This window comes from Mastigoproctus giganteus, chromosome 12 (assembly GCF_048544385.1).
Source record: "Mastigoproctus giganteus isolate SK-2022 chromosome 12, ASM4854438v1, whole genome shotgun sequence".
Taxonomy (NCBI): domain Eukaryota; kingdom Metazoa; phylum Arthropoda; class Arachnida; order Uropygi; family Thelyphonidae; genus Mastigoproctus; species Mastigoproctus giganteus.
The window spans coordinates 48,906,231-48,926,929 of record NC_143586.1 but is presented as its reverse complement, the minus strand read 5'-3'; the positions used below and the strand labels follow the sequence as shown (position 1 = coordinate 48,926,929).

General features: G+C 38.0%; 1 protein-coding gene across 2 annotated transcripts in view; it reads left to right on the top strand.

Moving 5' to 3' along the window:
• LOC150077029 (potassium channel, subfamily K, member 16-like) overlaps window positions 1-19,447 on the top strand; it is a 106,282-nt gene extending 86,835 nt beyond the window's left edge. For both annotated transcript variants that reach the window (XM_090386272.1, XM_090386271.1), the window contains exons 5-6: window positions 12,636-12,862; window positions 18,592-19,447. In XM_090386272.1, coding sequence (XP_090242398.1) covers window positions 12,636-12,862; window positions 18,592-19,062 — 698 coding nt within the window. In that variant the 3' untranslated portion in view covers window positions 19,063-19,447. The remainder of the gene's footprint in view (window positions 1-12,635; window positions 12,863-18,591) is intronic.
• Window positions 19,448-20,699: the final 1,252 nt, after the last annotated feature.

Genomic DNA, 20,699 nt, shown 5'->3' with positions numbered 1-20,699 from the left:
TTGCACGGTGGATAGTTGCGTTGTCGTTTCGAAAAAATCCACCGCAATCCAGGTAAAAATGAAACACTGAGCTTGGTCCGACACGACAGGAAGATATTCATTGGGGGTAACATGGCCTTCTAACGGTATGAGCGGACCGAGTCCGTACCAACAGAACATATCCCATATCATGATTTCAGCTGGTGGACACGAGATAGTTTGGTACATGGCTTCATGAGGTTCAACCCACACTTTAACCCTACCACTCGCTGGTGCCATAAAGTATAAATCAATTTTTTACAGAAAGAAGTGTTATCCGTTGACGAAATTGCAGAACCCTTCTAATTTTTTGGCCAATGAGTGTATAATCACTAATTATTAATTTATATTGGGGCAGTAATCGCATACCTCGTCGCTGTCATTCGGGTCCACCATTACTTTCTTAATTGCTGAGTTTTATCCGACCAAAGACCTGAAATCCCTAAAAAATGAATACAATTCAGGTTCTGCCTAACATAGCTTTGTGACCATGTGTTTCTCCGAAGAATTCTTAGAAATGTGGCGCGTGGATCATAACAAAATTACACAATGTGTGTTTGTGGTCAGCTCTGGTCTAGACAGATCGCTAAGTGTTTACGTTTCCAACTCTGTCCATGCGTAACATTTGTAAAGAAATTTCTGAGTTTGTTTTTGTGTCTGTATTTTTATAGTTCAACTTTTTATTTGATCTTTTACTGAACAGGGATTAATTGGAAATGATTTTGGCTCGTGTTCTCTTCTCATTTTTTAGATTTTTAGGGCTGAGAGCCTGCACAAACAATTATATACTCTTAAAGAAATTATTAGTGCCTTTTTCAGAATAAGGAGAATAAATATTATTCTCAGTAAACAACTTGTAGGTCTCACTCATCCAATGTTTGAGATGAAGATGCCAAAGTTTATTGTTTCTTAAAACGCGCCTTACTCTTACACACTCATTTGAACTTAAACTAATTTAAGTGCCAACGAATTCTGAAGATTTTTTTATTTTTTCGTATTAGTCTAAGTTCGTTGAACGTGGTATGTGCTTATGAAACAATAAATAGTCCAAGTTCACCTTGAAAAGCAAAATGGCGCTGTCACATTCCCAAAACGACATGTATATTTCTAAATTAACTTTTAAAATATACACTGCTGCCATCTCGTGGTGAAAACTGGATACTAAAAAAATATAAATAATACGCTTCTTGGAATGTCGACATTTAGTGAAAATTTATGCGTCTTCTTTCAAAAAATATGTTTCCTCCTTCTCCTACGTTAAAGACAAATATTTATTCTTCCAGACATAACATTTTCACAACCGAACTTTAAATATATCCCTTTATAAATGAAATGTAAGCGCAAAATTAGATCAATTAATTATTTTGTTTATTTTTCTGGGTCACAAAATCGTGTACAGTTATTCGTAAACACGAATGGTGATCCCATAATCCCTTTGGCGTGGAAGATTACCAAATTAATTAGGACTTTCAGGAAATTAGTTAGATTATAGGGGCTTTTATGCTCGCTTCATTAACCTGATTCTTTTTATTGCTTAAAATATCACTCGTTATCAAATAGCAACTTCGTGTACTGTATTTGAATTTATAGGAGATAAAAATACCAAGCACTGGATGAAAATCGTCATCTTAAAAGTAGATTGAGTTTCATCAGTAATTGGCGGTCACCTAATGTAAACAAAATAGACTTTTGAGCACAATGACTGTAGTACAGCTTTCTCTTTGAACATCTAACTCTGTACTTCAAGTTTATAGAAAACAGCCCTCCTGGTCAGTAGCGAAATTGCAAACTCCCCTTGAGATACACAAACAGGTACATGAGATTCATGTGGCCTTTAATAATCATACCTAACGGTAGGTCGTTAAGTATTAAAGGCTATAATGATTATTAAAAAAAACCACCGGCGCCTCTCAATCAATTCGGCCCCCACGATGGTGGACTTAGGAGTATGGTAGATTCGCCACTGCTCTAGTAAACATTTCATTTATTTTTAAACAATTCATTTATTCATTTATATTTCTCTCTTTCAACCCCCTTACTCCCCTACAGGCTGGTCTTTGCTACATACCAAAAAAGTTTGAAGGTCGTGTTAAGTGATTTTGAAATTTTGACTTTTGATTTTGAATTTGGAAAACGTAATCTTCCTGTGATTGTATCTATCTTAGAAAAATTTCAGCAGAGCTACAAAACTGCACAGATCGACACTACACTTTCACATAGAGTTCATACAGAGGCGTACAAATATCATGAGACACAGTGCCACACCATAATCCCACGTTCTCCGAACTTCACTGTTGACATAATGCACTCCAGCAGCAGATATTCTCCAGGAATCCTCTACACCTGCAGCCACAACCCCATTTGATTTGTATAGGGTGTAGCTAGATTCGTCACTTCATCGACTTACATCGTATGAACCAATTTTAGCGTTCTTTGCACCATGCAAAGCAAGACAGCTGGTTGAGCTACTACGGCGCCTCCGTAGCCAGGTGGGAAGGAGCAGCAGTGCGTAGCACACGCTTCTTGATTAGACCGGGGTTCGAGCCCGTCACCACCAAATACGGAGGATGCGGAAAGGTTAAGGAATGACCACCGCATATCCTGGAGCAATATGGCCTTAGTTGCTAATGCTCCTAAAAACCAAACAACAACAACCGGTTGAGCTACCGATGTTTGGTTACACGCCGCAGTTCTCCCATGAAAATCGAAGTTGTCTAGCTCCATTCGTACAGACCTCAGCCTCCCTACTGATGTGTTAATGTCCTGGTTCATGTTTTGAAGGGATGTTTGACGAGATTGTCGTATTATCCTTCCCCATACTCTCTGGTCACGTGGAGTGAACTTCCATGTTCTTCTTGTGAGGTGCTGGACTGTGATAGTATCGTCACACTGCCATTTCATGATAAATAACATCAGTGACAGTCGAATTTGAATGGTGTAGGCTCTCAGCAATTGCACAAATAGACAAGCCAGCAAAGTCGACAGTCGAGGATGTTAATTGTTGGATGTCATAATTAATACCCCTCTAGAAATCGAGCTCGGCTTTGTGTGCCACGACTAGATATAATCCTGAACAATTAACTTGCGTAGCTCATACGACTTCCTTATAGAGTACACCGGCCTGAATCACTTGTTTATCCGAGAAGGTCCAATGGACTACGAAAACAGAGGTATCAGCATATTTTTGGGTGGGTAGCCAAAAATATACCGACACCTCTCTTTGCAAATTGGCACCATGACTGGCCAGTCGTGGTGTTTATATGTTGAAAGCACAGTATAGTAGCGTCACCTGTTGCCCAAACAATGTTAGCATCTTGTGATGATTTCTTTCAAATCATCCACAGATTGAATATATCCTTGGCACATTCTGTCCTTGCAATATCCCCATGAAAATAAGTCACCAAAATTTCTTGAGGTCCAGAGATCGAAGTGGCCAAACGTTCATTACCGAATACAGTACGTGGCCGACCAAAGTGCGAAGAAGTCCCATTCTGCATAAAAAAAAAACAGTTATTTTAAAATACTGTATCTGCTTTCTGAAGAGCATAAATCATTCAATGATCTGAGGAAGACTAGGAAATCGAACTTCCTCGAAGAAGAATGATCCAATGACAAAATATTCTCAGTGAACCCATAGGAAGCAGCAACACATGGAAATTGGAGAGGCACTTCGTTGAGAAAACCTGGCGATGATAATCTCCACGGGTGATAATTATCGGTATTCACAATGACGGTTCATGTTGGCTGTTGCACCTCCTGAATCTTGTATGGATACCAATGAATGATGACCCGGTAGAACTTTACCGATGGTTGACCATGGAAATTGAATGTAATGCTATGGCGGATCACGAACGAATCCGGGAAGAAGCAACAATGGATGATAATCATTTCTTCGAATTTTTCTCCTCATTTTATATAGCCCATTTTGGGAAAGTGGTTTACTTCTTAATCCTTTTAAACGGCGATATTTTATAAGCGCAGCCACAGTGTTTCTGTTATTCTGATAAAAGAGTTTTAGCAATAAAGCACGATCTTTTTCTTTCAATGCAGTTTCAAGTTCTGTTGATTGCTTTCACTAACTCCGTTTTTAAATCCTCTGAGAGGCGTCAGTGACGGTTCTGTGATAAGGTTACAGGTTAGATTTGTCCCCTTCTGGAAGTTATTAACCGTTTTCCATCCACAGCCAACTGAAGTGATGCGTCGCAATTTAATTATAACCTTATACAATTATCTTTAATTAATTATATAAATTATTATAACACTATGAAGAGAAGATCAATTTGCATGTGTTCAATAACCGGTTCCATTGACTTCCCTGAGGAGGCATTCCATGATTAAATACTTACTACAATTGATCTGTAGTTTTAAAAAAAAAAAGCTGTCATATTAGAACTCACCAGAGAATTACCCTACGTGTATTAAGTCCATAAATTGCGTGTGTTCTCTGGTCGGTTTGCCTGTTTTGCTAGACGAAAAGCAGAGGTTTGCTAGGGATTTTTTTACCAAAAAACGTTTCTATCCTCTCCTCGCACCAACTAACTCAGCAACGGAATGAAAAAGCCCATAAAAGTTCATCGCCTCATTGACGGGATTCGAACCCGGGCCTTTTCCACCTGATGTAGAGCCCTCGTGGGTTGCAAAGTTGGTAGAATCGCCGCCCTCCCCACACTAGGCGGAAAAGACCTGAGTTCAAGTCCCGTCGATGATGTGAGAAATTTTTATGAGCATTTTTCACAATGTGGCTGAGTTAGTTGGTTTCAGGAGAGGGTAGCATGGTTTTTTTCTCTAAACTCCCGTTTTTGTCCGGCAAACAGAAAAATCGACCACAGAACACACGCAATTTACAGACAGTATATACTGGGCAATATAGCCTTAGTCATTGATACTCCTAAAACCTTACTATACCAACAACAAGCCTGGTTTAGGGAGGGCGCCAATTATAACTACCTGCTACCCGCGAGGACCAGTTGTTTCTACAGATGGACTGATTGAAAAGGTGGCACGTAGTAATTTAGCGCTTAGAGAATTGAGTATTAACTAAATAATTGGAAAACACTTTATCAACAGAAGTAATGAACAAGTTTAAAGGATTAAAAAGAGGTCATTGCCCCACCTACTCTGAGCACGGTGTGAAGGTTGAATAGATAACGAGATTACTTTTGAGTTCGTGTATGGTATCTGATGCCGTTACAGTGACAGATGAATTTAATAAACCTCTTTTTCATCTTTGCCAGTAAATCAAAAAGACCGAATGATGAAGTTGAATACAGGAGAGGGAAAGATGCCCCAGTCTAAAATTAGCCTGAGGGTTAAAATAACTGTCTATGGGTTCCAAGTTTTTCCCCCCCTATCTGTCTCTTGTCAGGGAAGGGAGGCTACAACCACTTTGTTGTACTGAAGTTCACTCCACTCTAAATACGTAATTTGAAAAACGTGAAGAGTTCAGCTGATGTGGGGCCGAAATCGATGTCAACATCAGGAGCGTCGATTGCATATAATTTTGGAATATACATGGGAAAAGCAATTAGCTTCTAGGATACTATCGTTGTAGTCAAAAAGTTTGCAAACAGGGTAATGTTCTACAATTCATATTAACATTAGTGGTAGAATATAGAATAGCAGGGTGGTCATCAAGTCCTGCACTGGTTTTAAATTTTAATAACTAAAGTTATACAAATGATATAACCATTTAGTAAAAATTATATGAAAGTTCAAATCTTAAAGTTTTTTATATAATAATTTCATCCATGTAAATCTGATTTTTCTTTCGTTGTATTTGTATTTTATCAATTTATCTTTTATTTTCAGATGTTGATTGACCCCAAATGGCAACAATTGAAGAAAAAGTTAACTGCGTGCTTTGGCTTGCAGAGTTTAAATCAATAACACCTGTGTGAAGAAAGTCCACTACTCATTATAAAAAAGATACACCCCATAAAATGTCAATAAGTAGGTGGATGAAAAATTTGAAGGAAACTGGATCAGTTAAAGTGGTTTGTCATGATGGCAGCCATGTTGAAGTGTGATAATTAAAAACTGCATTAAGAATAAAACTTTAAGACTTGAACTTTCATATAATTTTTACTAAATGGGTTTATCATTTGTATAACTTTAACTATTAAAATTTAAAACTTTAAAATTTAGGACTTTATGACCACCCTGTACAGTCTAGTTTTATGCTATTTCTCGAAAAAAAGAAAGTTTACTTAATTGCATGAGGCCTCAATATATTGTGTCTGTATTTTTCTTTCATTTTATTTTGTTTATTATTATTTATTTTGTTTTAATTTTTATTTTTTTGCGCGTATTCTTCGGTCGGTTTGCTGGACCAAAAAACCTGAGGTTACGGGAGAAAAAACAGATACTCCTCGAGACCAGCTCACTCAGTTGTAAAAAAAGGCCCATAAAAATTCCTCGCATCATTGATAGGATTTGAACTGGAGCCTATCCACCTGATGTGGGAGAAGACAGCGATTATAAGCACAGTGGTACCGCGAGGGGAGGTGAATTAGATGATTTCATTCCTATAAAAATGATTTCACTAACTCGATCATAGCAAATATTAGGATGAGAAGATTTCAAAGAGTCCAACCCAGGATAAGAGGGAAAATATTATTCAGATCATCCCAGTCACTTTCTTGTAAGGTCAAACGATATGCTGCTGACAATGTCCGTGGGACAGGGGCTCAAATAGAGAAGAGACCAAGTTGTGAACTGAGGAAGCTACAAGATACTACCATTATTTGTTTATTTTGAAGAGTTCTTGGCGACGATCAAGGGTGGGTGTGATTAGGATTGCATCGTATTCTAATAGGTAAATGAAAAATCTGTGAAAGGTCATTACTAAGAACAAGCCTCTTAGTAATGACCATCTCTCAACACCTCTACCAGCTGGACCGTGCAACTAGAAAAGAAAATTGAAGCCAGCTGGAGTTGTGAAGATTAAGATAACGGCACTGTTGGGAAAGTTAGATTGGAGAAGAAGGTCAAGTTTCTAAGAAAGGAAGTCAAAGAATTCAGCGATTAGTGGAGTTTGAAGAACGGTAGAAGCAACAGATGAGTTAGAGAGACTGGAAGAGACAAATTTTAAGCTAGAGGGGATCCCAAATTATTAATTCTCTGACATGGAACATCAGAGCGGACATATGTACAAATACCACCTTTGAACATAAAGGAACAGTACAGTGAATAATTAGGACAACTTGAGATAAACAGTGGTTGAATCAACCGATAATTGGGATTCTGTCAGAAAAAAGTAAGTGGAGCTTAGCAAACTGTAAGTGGAAATGGACATCATTGAGATTGGAACTGAGACCACGAATATTTGTAAAATGAACGAGGAAGTGTTTGGGAGGTTCAGATCTTTTCCCAGATAAGTTTGTGCTATTAGTTTGACTCTTCATGATGCATTCAGACATGGGAAGACATGTATGAAGTAATAAAATTTTTGGATAACGCAGCAAAAATATATCTAACTCTTTGACATGGTAGGGTGCACAATATACAACTCGGACTTCCTCCAGTCACAAGCTGCACAGTAGAGGCAGTGAGTCACTAGCCGATCTAGATGCCTAGTAATATAGCAGTTGAAATGTAAATAAGGGATTTCCATAATGTCCATTCCTCAAAAGATATGATCGTTCTGCATGATAAAAGAGATGGAAAAGATACCGTGGAGACCAAACATGACTTCCACTACTTCAATATAGATTTCTCTCATTACACAGTATTGGACACGGTGACGAGAGTGATCTATACTGAAGTATGATGGATGGCTGTACACTCCAAATTCGATAAACTAACCTTTCTTCTTTTCATCCATTCTTCGAAAACTATAGCCTATCAAAATACACAACAAGGACGATGATTATATCCACTGTGATCAAAATTCACCTGCATCGATCTGAATTTCAATTTTTAACCCTGAACCCCTTTAACCCGACATTCGGCTTGCCTTATGGAGAGTAAGCCAAATATTTCGGCAAATCATACCAAAGGATTAATGAGAAGCCAAACTCCATACACGATTTAACGACTTAAAGAAATGTCTGTGAAGGTGGTAGAAGTATTTTGTTGCTCCCAACGGGTGCCAGAAGATATAAAGAACACAATAAGTTCTTTGTAGAACGCTACAGAGAACACGCCACAGATCACCAGGGTAGAGCATGCATGCCAAGTTGTATACATAAATGTCGGGTATCTTGAAATCATATACGTGTACCTTGTTCATTACTCCGTGTCTAGCCAGAGACACTTTGTAGTGTCTTTCTGTGGTGACGTATATCTGTGCACCCCAGGGGGAATTTTGTTTTTTTTTATTTGCTTTTAAAATGTCAGCTATGTGTTATATTTTTGAGATAAGGTTCTAAGTTATATTCGTGTTGAGCGTTAATTATTCATGCAAAATTACAAATAATATTTCTAAAGCACATGCATTCTCTGTCTATTCTTAAATTTTAGTCCAGTTTTATGAATAATTTTCATAAAAGAAAAAAAATTGTAGCTGGATTCGATCTCGACTTCAAAGTAAAAAATGTAAGGTAAAAAAACGCAAACAAAATAACATTTTCTAAATGTTTATTATAATACTTTTATTATTATCCATACTTTTGATTTCAGCGTTATCGAAATTTCTAATTATTAAATTTTTTATTTAATTTAATAATTAATTTCATAAATTTTATTTCCTGTGATTAGCTTTCTGATGCCATATCTACACTGAATGATCACTGTATTATGACCACCTACCTAATACCTATCGTTTTGGGCTACCATTCGCAACAGCCTCTATTCGTCTAGGCATTGACTTCACTAGCTGTCTGAAGACTTCTTAGGTATCTGCAGCCACGCTGCCTGCAAGGCTTTCCACAGTGTCGAGACAGATGACAGTTGCGTGTCCATACGCCTCACCTCCCGTTTCAAAACATCCCACAGATGTCCAATTGACTGAGGTCAGGCGAATTTGGAGACCATCACGATCTTCACCATGTTTCTCGAACCATTCCTGCACAGTACTGGCCCGACAACACTGTGTATTACCCTCTTGGAAGATTCTGTTTCTGTCAGAGAAAAAATGCAACATGGTAAGGTGCACATGGTCTCCTAAGAGATGCTGGTTGACTTCACCAGTGAAACGTTGGTCCATATACACCAGGAATCCTAGTTCTTGCCAGAAAAACGTGCGCCACATCAAGCAACCACCGCCACCTGACTGGACAGTGAGCACCATGCACGATGATCCATGGACTCGTGTTTCTTGTGCCACACGAAGGCGTTCGTGAGCATATCGCATAGTGGTACAGTGGCTTAGTGTTTGGGTAAGATGCCACCGGTGGTTTCCCACATCTATGCCACCTTCTGAAGAAATACAGTATCCTGTAAAAGCCAGAAAAAGTGTAGTGTGTTGTGTTATGACTACTTAGCCGCAGGGTCCCTAGTGGGACTCTGCGTTACTTGCTACCATCGCTGGGAGGTTAGTCAGGCTGTCCACCATACTCAGCCTGCTCTCTGAGCTTCCTGACGAAGAACAAAAAAAAAAAAAAAAAGAAATGTTTTCTTTTTTTTTAAGAATGAACAGGTAAATATCAAAGAAAGGTGGGTCATAATGAAGTTTAAAAAGGTAGTAAGCCACAAAGAAGGGGACTGGCGTGTTGCACCAGGTATTTGGACTCATCCGACTAGCATATTCGTTTCCAGTACTCGAGTGTCGAACCAGCGTGTTGTCAACACCACAGCATTCGCCATCAACGATGATTAGCAGTGGAGAGAGGATGGCTCTCGGGTCGTCTGCTGCAGAACCCCATACGTCTGAGTGTCATGACATGAACTATAGGGTTTCAATACCCAATAATAGAGCGGGCACATGAAGTGCGAAACTTCAATTGTTATAATGGAGCAATTGTAATTATCTGTAAAGTATGTAAATAATGGCGAGGGGGAGTGCCAGGCAAGCTTTCTGGGACCGCCTAGGACAATAAATTAAAAAAACATCTGAGTGTGAAGAGCATCATCATTTGGGATATTGTTCTTGCATTCCCCATATTGTATTTCGATGTCAACTGCCGCACAGTGACCTGCCTTTTTTGAGTCCATAAAAGGCGCTGCACCCTTCGCTTACCAGAACATCCACCTTTCGTAATCCTTAAGAGTTCTGTCGGCGAGAGGTGGTTTTTTCTGTTCGACACCATTCTTTATATGCCTTAACCACAGTGGGCCATGCGCAACTGACAAGACGTGCCGTCTTCTGAAATTGGGAAAGACCACCTGTCCTCCCTATCAGATCGATTAAGAAGCCCCAGAAAAGCGTACAGTATTTATATGATACCAAGGAACTCTAAATCATATCATATGACATCTTACATTTGCATACCGCAGTTTAATTATTTATAGACGCCATTTGAAAAAGATTTCTAATTTTTTTGACCAGTGAGTACACATAATTCATATAATTTAACACTGAACATCCCGTCATGAATCTACCTATAGTACTCAGAGTACATTGGCACCTTTGTATCATCAATTAAAAGTGAATTATTGCTTTGAGAGCAGCCATAAGTCTCAATACCAATCGTGCAGAGACTTATAATCTCAGCAATGATCATGAATCCCACGTTAGTAAGCAAAATCGAGCGGTAAGCCAGAATTGTGCTATTTTTCGAAGGCCATTGGACACCTGCAAGAAACACGACACATTATTCTGCTGTTATTTTGATCGCTTCAACAGCGGGTATTTTTGGCCACCTTCGAATTCAGACTTTAACCCGTGTCACTTTTTCTTGTGAAGTTTCTTGAAAGAGAAGTTCTGCAGGAAACCTGCTACACTCATGGACTTGACAGCCGTGATTGTTCAACTGAGTCGCAGAATTGACGAAGATTGACAGCACACATCTTCGTTAGCCTTCAGGAACTTGTTTGTCAAAATGCAGAACGCATTAAACTTGTAATAAAAGAAGAATGTGATCAAGAAAATTCATAGCGTTTGTTAATGAATAATTGAGTTTCTTAGGAAACATCTAAATGTATCTACATTTCGCGTACGTGAAATATTATGTCCAATTTCGCATTGTACAAAATTTGTACCAAACAAAATGGAAACTATTTTTTTCATACGTCGACACTTTACATTGTTATTGTAGGAGTTTAGGAGCATCAGCAACTAAGACCATATTGCTCCATGTATATTTGTCTGTAAATTTCGTGTGGTCAAGTTTCTTTTTGCTGGACGAAAAACCCGCGTTTCCAGAAGAAAAAAACCATGCTACCCTCGCCTGAGACCGACTAGCTCGGCCACGTTGTGAAAAAGGCCCATAAAAATTCCTCATGTCATCGACGAGACTTGAACTCAGATCCTACCAACTGTGCTACCCACGCAAGCACTTTACATTGTAATTAATTCCTAACCTACTTCTAAACTCAGACATCCTTGTGGATAGCACAGTTGGTATAATCACCATTCTCCCAGACCTGTGTGGAAAAGACCGAGTCCGAATGACGCGAAGAATTTTATGGGCCTTTTTCACAACGCTGGGTTAGTCGATCTCAGGAGAGGGTAGCATGGTTTTTTCTCCAATAACTTTGCTTTTTCATCCAGCAAATCGACCACACGGCACACAATTTACTGGCATTTATATATGGACCATATGGCCTAGGTTGCTGAGGCACCACTTTTCACCAATTATATAATTCCATCCAAAATAATAGCAGTAGAATAGGCCTTCGATATTTGGGGTCCAATATAAAGGCTCTGGTGATCCTTGTTAAGAAGGAAAGCCAAAGACCTTTTAAAAATATTTAATGGTAGATTAAGCATCATTATACTACTACTCTGCCAAAATATTAGAAACGTCAGGCAATTTTCACTGACAAGGTGCAAATGAAATATGCATTCATATCAAGGAACCACACAAAATGGTCACATAAGCCTTCAATCCTTAAATACTGCCATAATGGTCAATAACCAAAATCAGTCGTCAATATGGCCAAAGTGTGGTATAACTGATTTTCAAAGATGATTTTGTGTGAGAAAAGTTGTAGATACAGTAGCAAAAAAAGTTATGGATATTATCATTTGTTCGAACTGTTAAAACAGTTATTAGGAGATAAGAAATTTCAATAAGAAGGAAATTATTGAAACCAGAAGTTCTGGTTCTGACAAAAATTAGACCTTCAAACAGATATTATTCGGTTATTACAGTAACACCCTCATCCTTTAGCACATGGCTACGGCCTTTAAACTGGAATCTGACACTTGAATAAGTCAATTTTTGAATGTGTTAAGCAAATTTCTAATTGGGAACTTATCATATCCTTATCAAAAAAGAAATAAAGCATTTGAATTCAAAACATGAACATGTCAATAAACGGAATTATATCTATATTTCTGTTTAATTTGTTTAAGGGATTGGTTGAATGACTCTCGATAAATTATACTGTATGTGTATCATGATTAACTGCAGATTTATTATTTGGCGTTCAATTTTGAATTGACCAATCGAAATATACTGGACATTTATGTAGAATAGTGCAACCATTCCTTAATTTTTTCTTACTGTTCTAAACTTCTGAAAGACAATGTATCATACAATTTTATATAGTTAATCCTCTTTTCATCCCTATAGGTAATTTTGAAGGTAGCTACATCTGGATATACAAAACTGGAGTCGTTCTTTGGATTATTTTCGGACTGGGATATTTAGCCATGATCCTCAATTACATTTCTAGGGCCATGCGTTGCAAGCACGTCCGAAGAATGGAACATCGGTTGTCCACTAGCTTCCATCACACGCAACAAAAATTTGGACAAAGGCTGGATGAAATTCAACACATTCTACAGGAATTCTCAAAGGTATGACTTCCATGGAATTTCTTAAATTTTGTATTAAAAAAGATTAGGTCTCACATGTTGTGGGTTAGTCAGCACTCTATGTCTTAAATTTCGTACGTTTCATGATCGATTTAGGTTTTTTGTTGGATGAAAAATCTAAGTTTAGGATAGAATAAATCCATCTCCGCTAGAGAGTAACTCAATCACCAGTAAAAACTGTGGAAGGATTTGGTTTGGAATCTAGAATTGATCTCGGATTATTGCACTGCAACTGAGAGCACTTTCAATCATTGGTGCTTTATAAAAGTACTGGTGACCTTTGGGTTTATGATCTAGTCGTCTAGCCCTCTGAATAGCATCATATAATTTGAAAATTTGTTAGTTTATCAGTGTTCAATGGCAGCAAAAGAAGGGGGTGCGTAGCCGAGTGATCAAACTGCGAGAGTGCAGCAGTACCTGGGTTTGAGTGAAATGTGATCCCTTTAATTTTATGTGGCCGTCCGGGACTATAAGCAGAAAATTTATTTATCTTATTTCAAATCAGAAGTATTACCTCATATTGATTTATGGTTTAAAATTATTTAGCGATTAGATGAAGTAGGGTTGCTGGAACTGTGATGGAAATTTCCTGTTAGCCAAAAAATGACGTCTCTATCTTTACTTCATGGAAAAACTATTTCAGTTCAAATTTCTCATCATCTTGGTTAAAGACCTGTCTGGTAAACAACCTTAAAAGTCCAACGATATCCAGAAATCTTAATGAAGTTGCATTGACCAGAATACAACAATTTAGTGTGGTCGTTGGCAAGAACTAATGACTGCAGTAAGCGGTAAGCGTTCGTTAGCCATTTCCCCTTGGCTAATGCGTCATGGGCCGTTACTTTCATCCGCGTACTGTGACTCAGCAATCCAACTTCATTTTAACTACTTCCATGTTGCCAATGAATCACGTTTGTGCCAGTGACAGTGAAATATCGGCCACTACTTTTAGGCTTCGGAGAATTGTCCGCCTCTGTTAACATTCCGCACCTAGGTTCCATGATATCCAAATTGCAATGAAATACAGATTTGGAAATACATGCGTAATTCTTTACTGTTTTACTTTCAAATGTTGTCACTTCTCTGTAATAGAGCAATGAATCTCGAAACTGCGTCAGGAGAGTTCTCGGAACTTGTATAACCTCTAAGAATATTTCATTTCTGTTTATTTATTGCCTAATATGAAATTGTATATTGAGCAGGACTCAACATGCGTTTTAAGGACTTTCGAAATAGTTTAAAAAAATCACATGATTTTCTAACCTTAAAAGATTCAAAAGAAAGGCTCCTTTCTTCCGAGTATGGGTCAGTATTTATTTCGTTTTTATTTTTATTTTTTGTTCAAGGAGTCTAGGGCCTTAACGAGGTTCAAGGAGAGGGAGATTAGGTGAAGAATACAAACTTTTGTGTTTTCTGCATTTAAGAGAAGAGGGCGCAAAAATTAACTCTTATCCCGACTGCTGGGAAATCTTGCGATGTTACTGAGGAGTTGTAATCTATCCAGGAATTTGAAAATCAGATCTCGGATGGATATTATATAAGAAATATAAGTCAATGAACAGAAACTTCGCGTTGCTTTCCCGTTCATCTAGGGAGATAGTCGAAGCCCATGTTTCAGGTTTTCCAACTGTCCATAAAAAAAAAAAAAAAGATAAAATTGGACACATCCTTAAAAATACTAAGATTTTTTGAGTGCGAGATGGGATTTAAAAAAGATTTGCATTCACCCAGAAGTGGTTGTGATAAAAATATGATTTTTTTTTTTGATACTTTAAAAGTCCTATAGCACGCAAATTTTGGTTTCGATCTGACAATTCTTCTTTTTTTTTTTTTTTTTCAGCGTTGAATGAAGTGAAGTGTCACAGTGAATGAAGTGGAATACAGATCGGCGATTTGGTTCCTCTTTCTGTATGGAAAAACACAAAAAATCCACGAAATAATGATCGCTGTTTATGAAGAAGACTGCCCAGGGTACAGAGCTGTTACATATTGTTATAAACAATTGAAATGTGGAAGAACCTCAGTGCATGATGAAGAAATCCCAAAACGCCCAACTATTGCTGAAACAGAAGAGAATTTACAAAAATTGAGGCATTAATCCTGGAAGATCGTCGTATTAGCGTCAAAGAACTTGATGCAGAGCTTCAAATTAGTATAGGATCTGTGGAGAACATAATCCATCAACAGTTGCATATGAGTAAAGTGTCTGCTAGATGGATTTCCAGACTTCTGACCCCCTTACCAGAAAAAGGAAAGGGTACAATGTGCACATGAAATGTCGATGTACCAGAAAAAGCAAGAGGACTTTTTTTATGGCTAGTCAGCATGGATGAAATTTGGATCCATCATCATGATTCCGAAACTAAACAAATGTCACAACAATGGAAATATGCAGAACCCCCCAACCACCAACCAAGGCAAAGGTGTAACCAATTCCTGGAAAGGTGATGCTGTCAGTTTTTTTTGGGATCAGCATGGTGTAATGCTAACAGATTACCTTCAAAAGGGCTGTATTGCGAGAGTGAAGTAATATTCCAACCTCCTCATAAAGCTACCTGATGCAATCAAATTAAAAAGACAGGGAAAGCTGTCAAAAAGTATGTGCGTCTGTTCCAAAAGAATGAAAAGAATGCTGTATACTGTAGTGAGGTGTGCCCACGAATGTGGGTTTGAAATATTGCCACATTCTGTTTATTCTACGATCTTGCACCCTCGGATTTCTTCCTTTTTCCTGCCTTGAAGTCGTCCTTTCTTCGTGGAAAACTCTTTGCTGTTGACGATGAGGTGATTTCTGCTGCCGAATCGTGGTTTGAATGATGGTCTACAAAGGACATCTACAAAACTGGCCTGCAGAAGTTTACTGAGAAGTAAAAAAAATGTATCATTTTGTCTGGTGACCATGTTGAAAAAAGTGTATTACATGTATTTGTTTCAACCTTCTGTCGCAACAACTTCTGGGCGAATACAAATCATTTTTGAACCTCCCGTCGTATATATTTATTTTTTATTTTCACTTTCAGTTATTTTTCAGATGATTAGATCCGTATTTTAATGGTTAGAAATAAAAATATAAAACAAAAGTAAAAAACGAGCTGTGGTATCTTGTGTAATAGTCTGATACTACTGCAGGCTTCCTGCAGTAATATCACATGTTTCAAGTAGTGCACAAAGTTGGACGAGGTCTGAACTTTTCGGACCTCGTCTGACTCTGTAAAATATGTAATTAGTAAAATATGGCGAAATCTGGGCCTCTTCTGATGCCTACCATTGATCCCTAGCACACTTATAGATCCAAACAAAAACAACACTTGTTTTTCCTAGGTGCCTTTTTCTTTTCGGCTCAACCGTGGTAGTGCATATTATTTCATACACTTCGAGTTAACTATAGACCAATCATCTACGCAACTGCTGGTATTTTGTTTTTTTCATACAATCCGTAAAAGTCATTATTCAGCGATTAGCAACCCTGATGTGTTTGCATTCAAATTTTGGCCCTCATTTCCAGTTGTTAGATCACTATGATAGGGCAAGTATAATGAAAACATTTTTGTAATAAGTTATTATTCTTTTATCCAAAGTAATTTAAAAATTAATCAAAGTAATAATCCTAAATATGAAGTGAATGTCTGATAAAACGCTGACACAGTTGCAAATGAATCACTGTTCTTCACCAAGTCTCTCAAAACATGTTAGCATTTCTCTGCATACTTTCACACGGTTTTGTTTCTGATTAGGTGTCAATGCTGAGGAATACTTTTAGCAGAGATTCGGGACATTTAAAGAGTACTGTAACAGTCACTTTCTCGCTGCCAAATGAGACATTCTGCTGCTGATGGCGTATGATTCCTCTGTCTTCACACAGAATCTCTTGGGCCTTTGCAATTTGCTCTAGAGTGGTGGAAGTCGTCGTCTGTTCATGCCTCGAGTTATCAGTCACAGATTCTGAACAGTGCCACTTGAACGTTACAGTTTTTTCATCAGATACTCCTCTCCGTAAACCTCTGATAATTCTCTCACATTTCCTGTGGCATCATATCACATCGAACACAATAGCGTATAACAGAACATTGCTTTGTCTTCAGACCTCCAATGGCGCTTAACTTAGGCCACTTTGCCGGAAGGAAAACCGGAAGAAGAGTTTCTGGAACAAAAAAAACCATGCTACCCTCGCCTGAGACCGACTAATTCAGCCACTTTAAGAAAAAGGCCCACAAAAATTTCTCCCATCATCGACGGGACTCGAACTCAGGTCTCTTCCAGTCGGTGCAAGGAGGACAGTGATCCTACTAACTGTATTACCCACGAGGGTGGTATGGCTTGTGAGCCTTTTATAACTCAGATGAATTTGAGTTGTAAAGGACGAACAGGTCAGATGAGGGCTTCATAAACTCTGAAAAGAATCGCCGAATTGCTTACATTCAGAAAATGGAGTCAGGATCTACGAATCGAGCTCATTCTATAGGGAGTGGTTTCCATGTGGATGGGTTTCTCGGGTGATACATCGTCCATGGAATAAAAACATTGGAGCGCATGTTGCCTGTAAATACCATCCACTCAGCAAAAATGCACCAAATGAATTTTAATTTCGTAGAATTCTAAGAAAACAGAAAACAGTTACTACCAACTGTGCTCCCCACGAGGGCATCTTTCTTATGTCTCTTTGGATAGACACACTGTGTACGTGCTAAAAATAATTCGACACCCACTCAGAATTATAAACAATTCTATTTTAACATTTCTTTAAGCTCAAACTTTAAATTTCCTTTAAACTTTAAAAGCTTTCAGTATACCAAAGGAAATTTGACATTGCTTTTGAACTCCCTTTAGGAATGTTTCAAAACTTTCTAATTAGAAGTGGTTTGAAATTTTTTGGTCTTGTGAGAATGGTTGGAAAAAAAAAAAAAAATGTGGGAATTAATTTCGTGTAATTCCCATATTTTTTACAACGCCTTTTTATGTCTTATTAGATGAAGGTAAAATGAATGTGGGGTGACCAAAAAAGTTTGTGAGGTTTTTTTCAAGTTTCGTTCGTGTGTTTGTTTAAAGGTTGACAGAAATTATGTGACACTAAGTCAGTTGGTGTCTAGCAAGAGTGAAGTGTGGTTCGGTTGTTGTTGTAGAAGGGTTTTAGGAGCATCAGCGACTAAGGCCATATAGCTCCGCTGAGGACTCCACACCATATTGCTCCACTACATTGCTCGACTAAGGCCATATTGAGTATATGAACTAACTCGCTTGACCAGTTGTTGACGGGCGCAATGAAAACTGGCTCATGACAGCAATACTCCAAACGATCACATCATTGGTGTTCATTCTATAAACCTGTGCTGCACGCTATAAAGTCCCCCCCAAACTTCACCAATAAAAACCATTTTGCTGTGTATCTGGTGGAATACAGTTGGAATCATGTCCACTGCGAGCTTCTGCCTTCTGTCCAAAAGATCACAAGGGACAATAAACAGTTTTTGTTCATTCTTTTACAAACGTTTTAATTTCATATTAATAATCCGCACGAACTTTTTTTTTTTTTTTGGTCCTAATTAAACAAATTTCATGACTTTTTAAGTACCATTCGTTTAGTTGGCTAAAACTCTTCAAATTCATTTTAGCAGAATACAGTTAAATAATATTAATCATTAAATTTATAAAAATAATTGTATTTTCTTGCGATATCTGTAATGAATATTAAAACTTCCATTTCTATTTTTCAGCAAAGACAAGGGAAGTCGGGTGGAAAAGGACTAACAAGGGTGCAGTCTTTCCCAGTCCCTGAGCCTAGCCACAGCACAGATAGCCTCAGAGACAAGAACCATAACAGAGACTTTCAAATGCAACGTCTTCTTAAACTAGTACAATCCCTGAAAGAGGATACAAGGAACGCATATCTAAACCGCCAAACGAGGCGAATGTTGGGTCATTTAGGTCACCTAGAAGCACTAGACCTGGAAACTTCCGTAGCTCTTCCTTGCCGACGCCATAGTCTGCCAATAGTGTTAGTCCCAGGAGAAGAAGAAGTTGTGCAGAGTTCGAAGATTAAAAACAGAAGCAATTTAGAATTCTTATCAGCTCCATTTGGAAGTAAAGAGTCAAGTGTGGTAGAAAATCATCCCCCAAATGGTCTCCGTCCTCAGCAGTTGAAGGTCACAATCGATCTCGAGCAACTGCACAGCACTAGAGTTTGAAGATATCCCACAGATGTTCGTGCCTTAATACTCTAAGATGGTAATGTGTGCTGTGACTTACCTCCCTCTTAAGGGGGCCACGCCGCGTGCCCCACATCTACGATGTGCCATCGTATCTGTGATGACGTGTTGGTAGGTTCTCCAGCAAGGATGAAGTTCTCAAAGTGCCTTAGAATAAGGTGATAGTAAATACGTGGATCTGCCTAGTGGTCAGTCAGTTCGTCTTTCACAAAAATTGCACAAAACTTATATGTCATGAGGTACTGTTTAAATGACATTACATATCGACGTCCACTTATGTGCATGCGCAACAGTACGTCGTGCTCCAAACTTTGAAGACTAGTCTTTTTACACGTTTTGTAATAAAGCATCTGGTGTTTATATCCTCTCGTGTTTTAAGTTTTTTTTTTTTTTTTTTTCTAGATAAGTTCTGCTTAGAGAACTTGGAACAGGTATGTTCAATCGTTTCACCAAAGCATTGTAGAATAGACTCATCCGAGATACAATATGACCATTTAAACAAAGAGTTTTTTGAAGATATCAATTTTTACATTTCCAGTGTAGTGAGTGTTTATAAAAGAATGAGACAATCTGCACGTATTTTTTGTATATATATCTTTTCTACCACTTAAGAAGATAGAGAGCGGTTATAGCAAAATATTATAAAGAAAATACACGCACATACAGTAATAAAAGCCTCCAAATGGAGTTAAAATGACACCATTTCTCCGTCCGTGGCAGTGATGAAGTCTACAGCCTACGCAGGTTTACTGAAGGAAAATTTAAATTATTGTTCCTTCGAGAATGCTTTGATTTTGTATTCAAAATTATAACAATTTCTGAACTCACTCCATTTCACTCCATACGTCATCATCTGGTTCGTTTTACGTCACTCATAAGGTCAAATACTGTACATTGGAAGTATGGAGTCTAAGTGCATTATTCTTAAGTGGTATCGGGTGTCATTTGTATGTGCAGAAACCATGGATTCAGTATGTGTACATAGCAAATACCTTGTCATCTGTATATATATATTTATATATGCCTCTGTATATATTTCATAATTCCTGTAACCTGTATAGTGAACTTCTGTATTCCATTTGTAAACATGCATAAATTGTTTGTTTCTGAAACTTTGGGTTCGGGGAGGGGAGTGAATTATATAAAAAAATATGAAGTGATATTTGTCTGCGTCACTTTATTTCACTCTTAATGAGTTTCGAATTAATTAATAAAATGATAGTTACCACTTTATTAAGCATTAATGACATTAATAAACCTCTACAGACATATTCATAGCCTCATTACAACTAATGAACCAAGTAAAAACACATAAAATCCATACCATTATGTTAGAACTATCATCAAGCTGCAATGCTGGTGCAACAGAATTTATGTGGAACCGTTCTGAGTCCAACTGAAGCTTGGAATGCGTAGTGATTCATCGCTCCACATCATGCTTTCCCACTACAATGACATTCAAATCTTTCATCAACTGCACCAGGATAGACGAAGTGTGCATGCCTTCTATTTCCTGTTTTAAGCTGGTACAGCCATTTACCACTCATGTGACTTCTGAAATTGACCATTACCTCCCAGGGATGAGGTTTCCCATCGCGTTCGAGGACAGTGTGTGT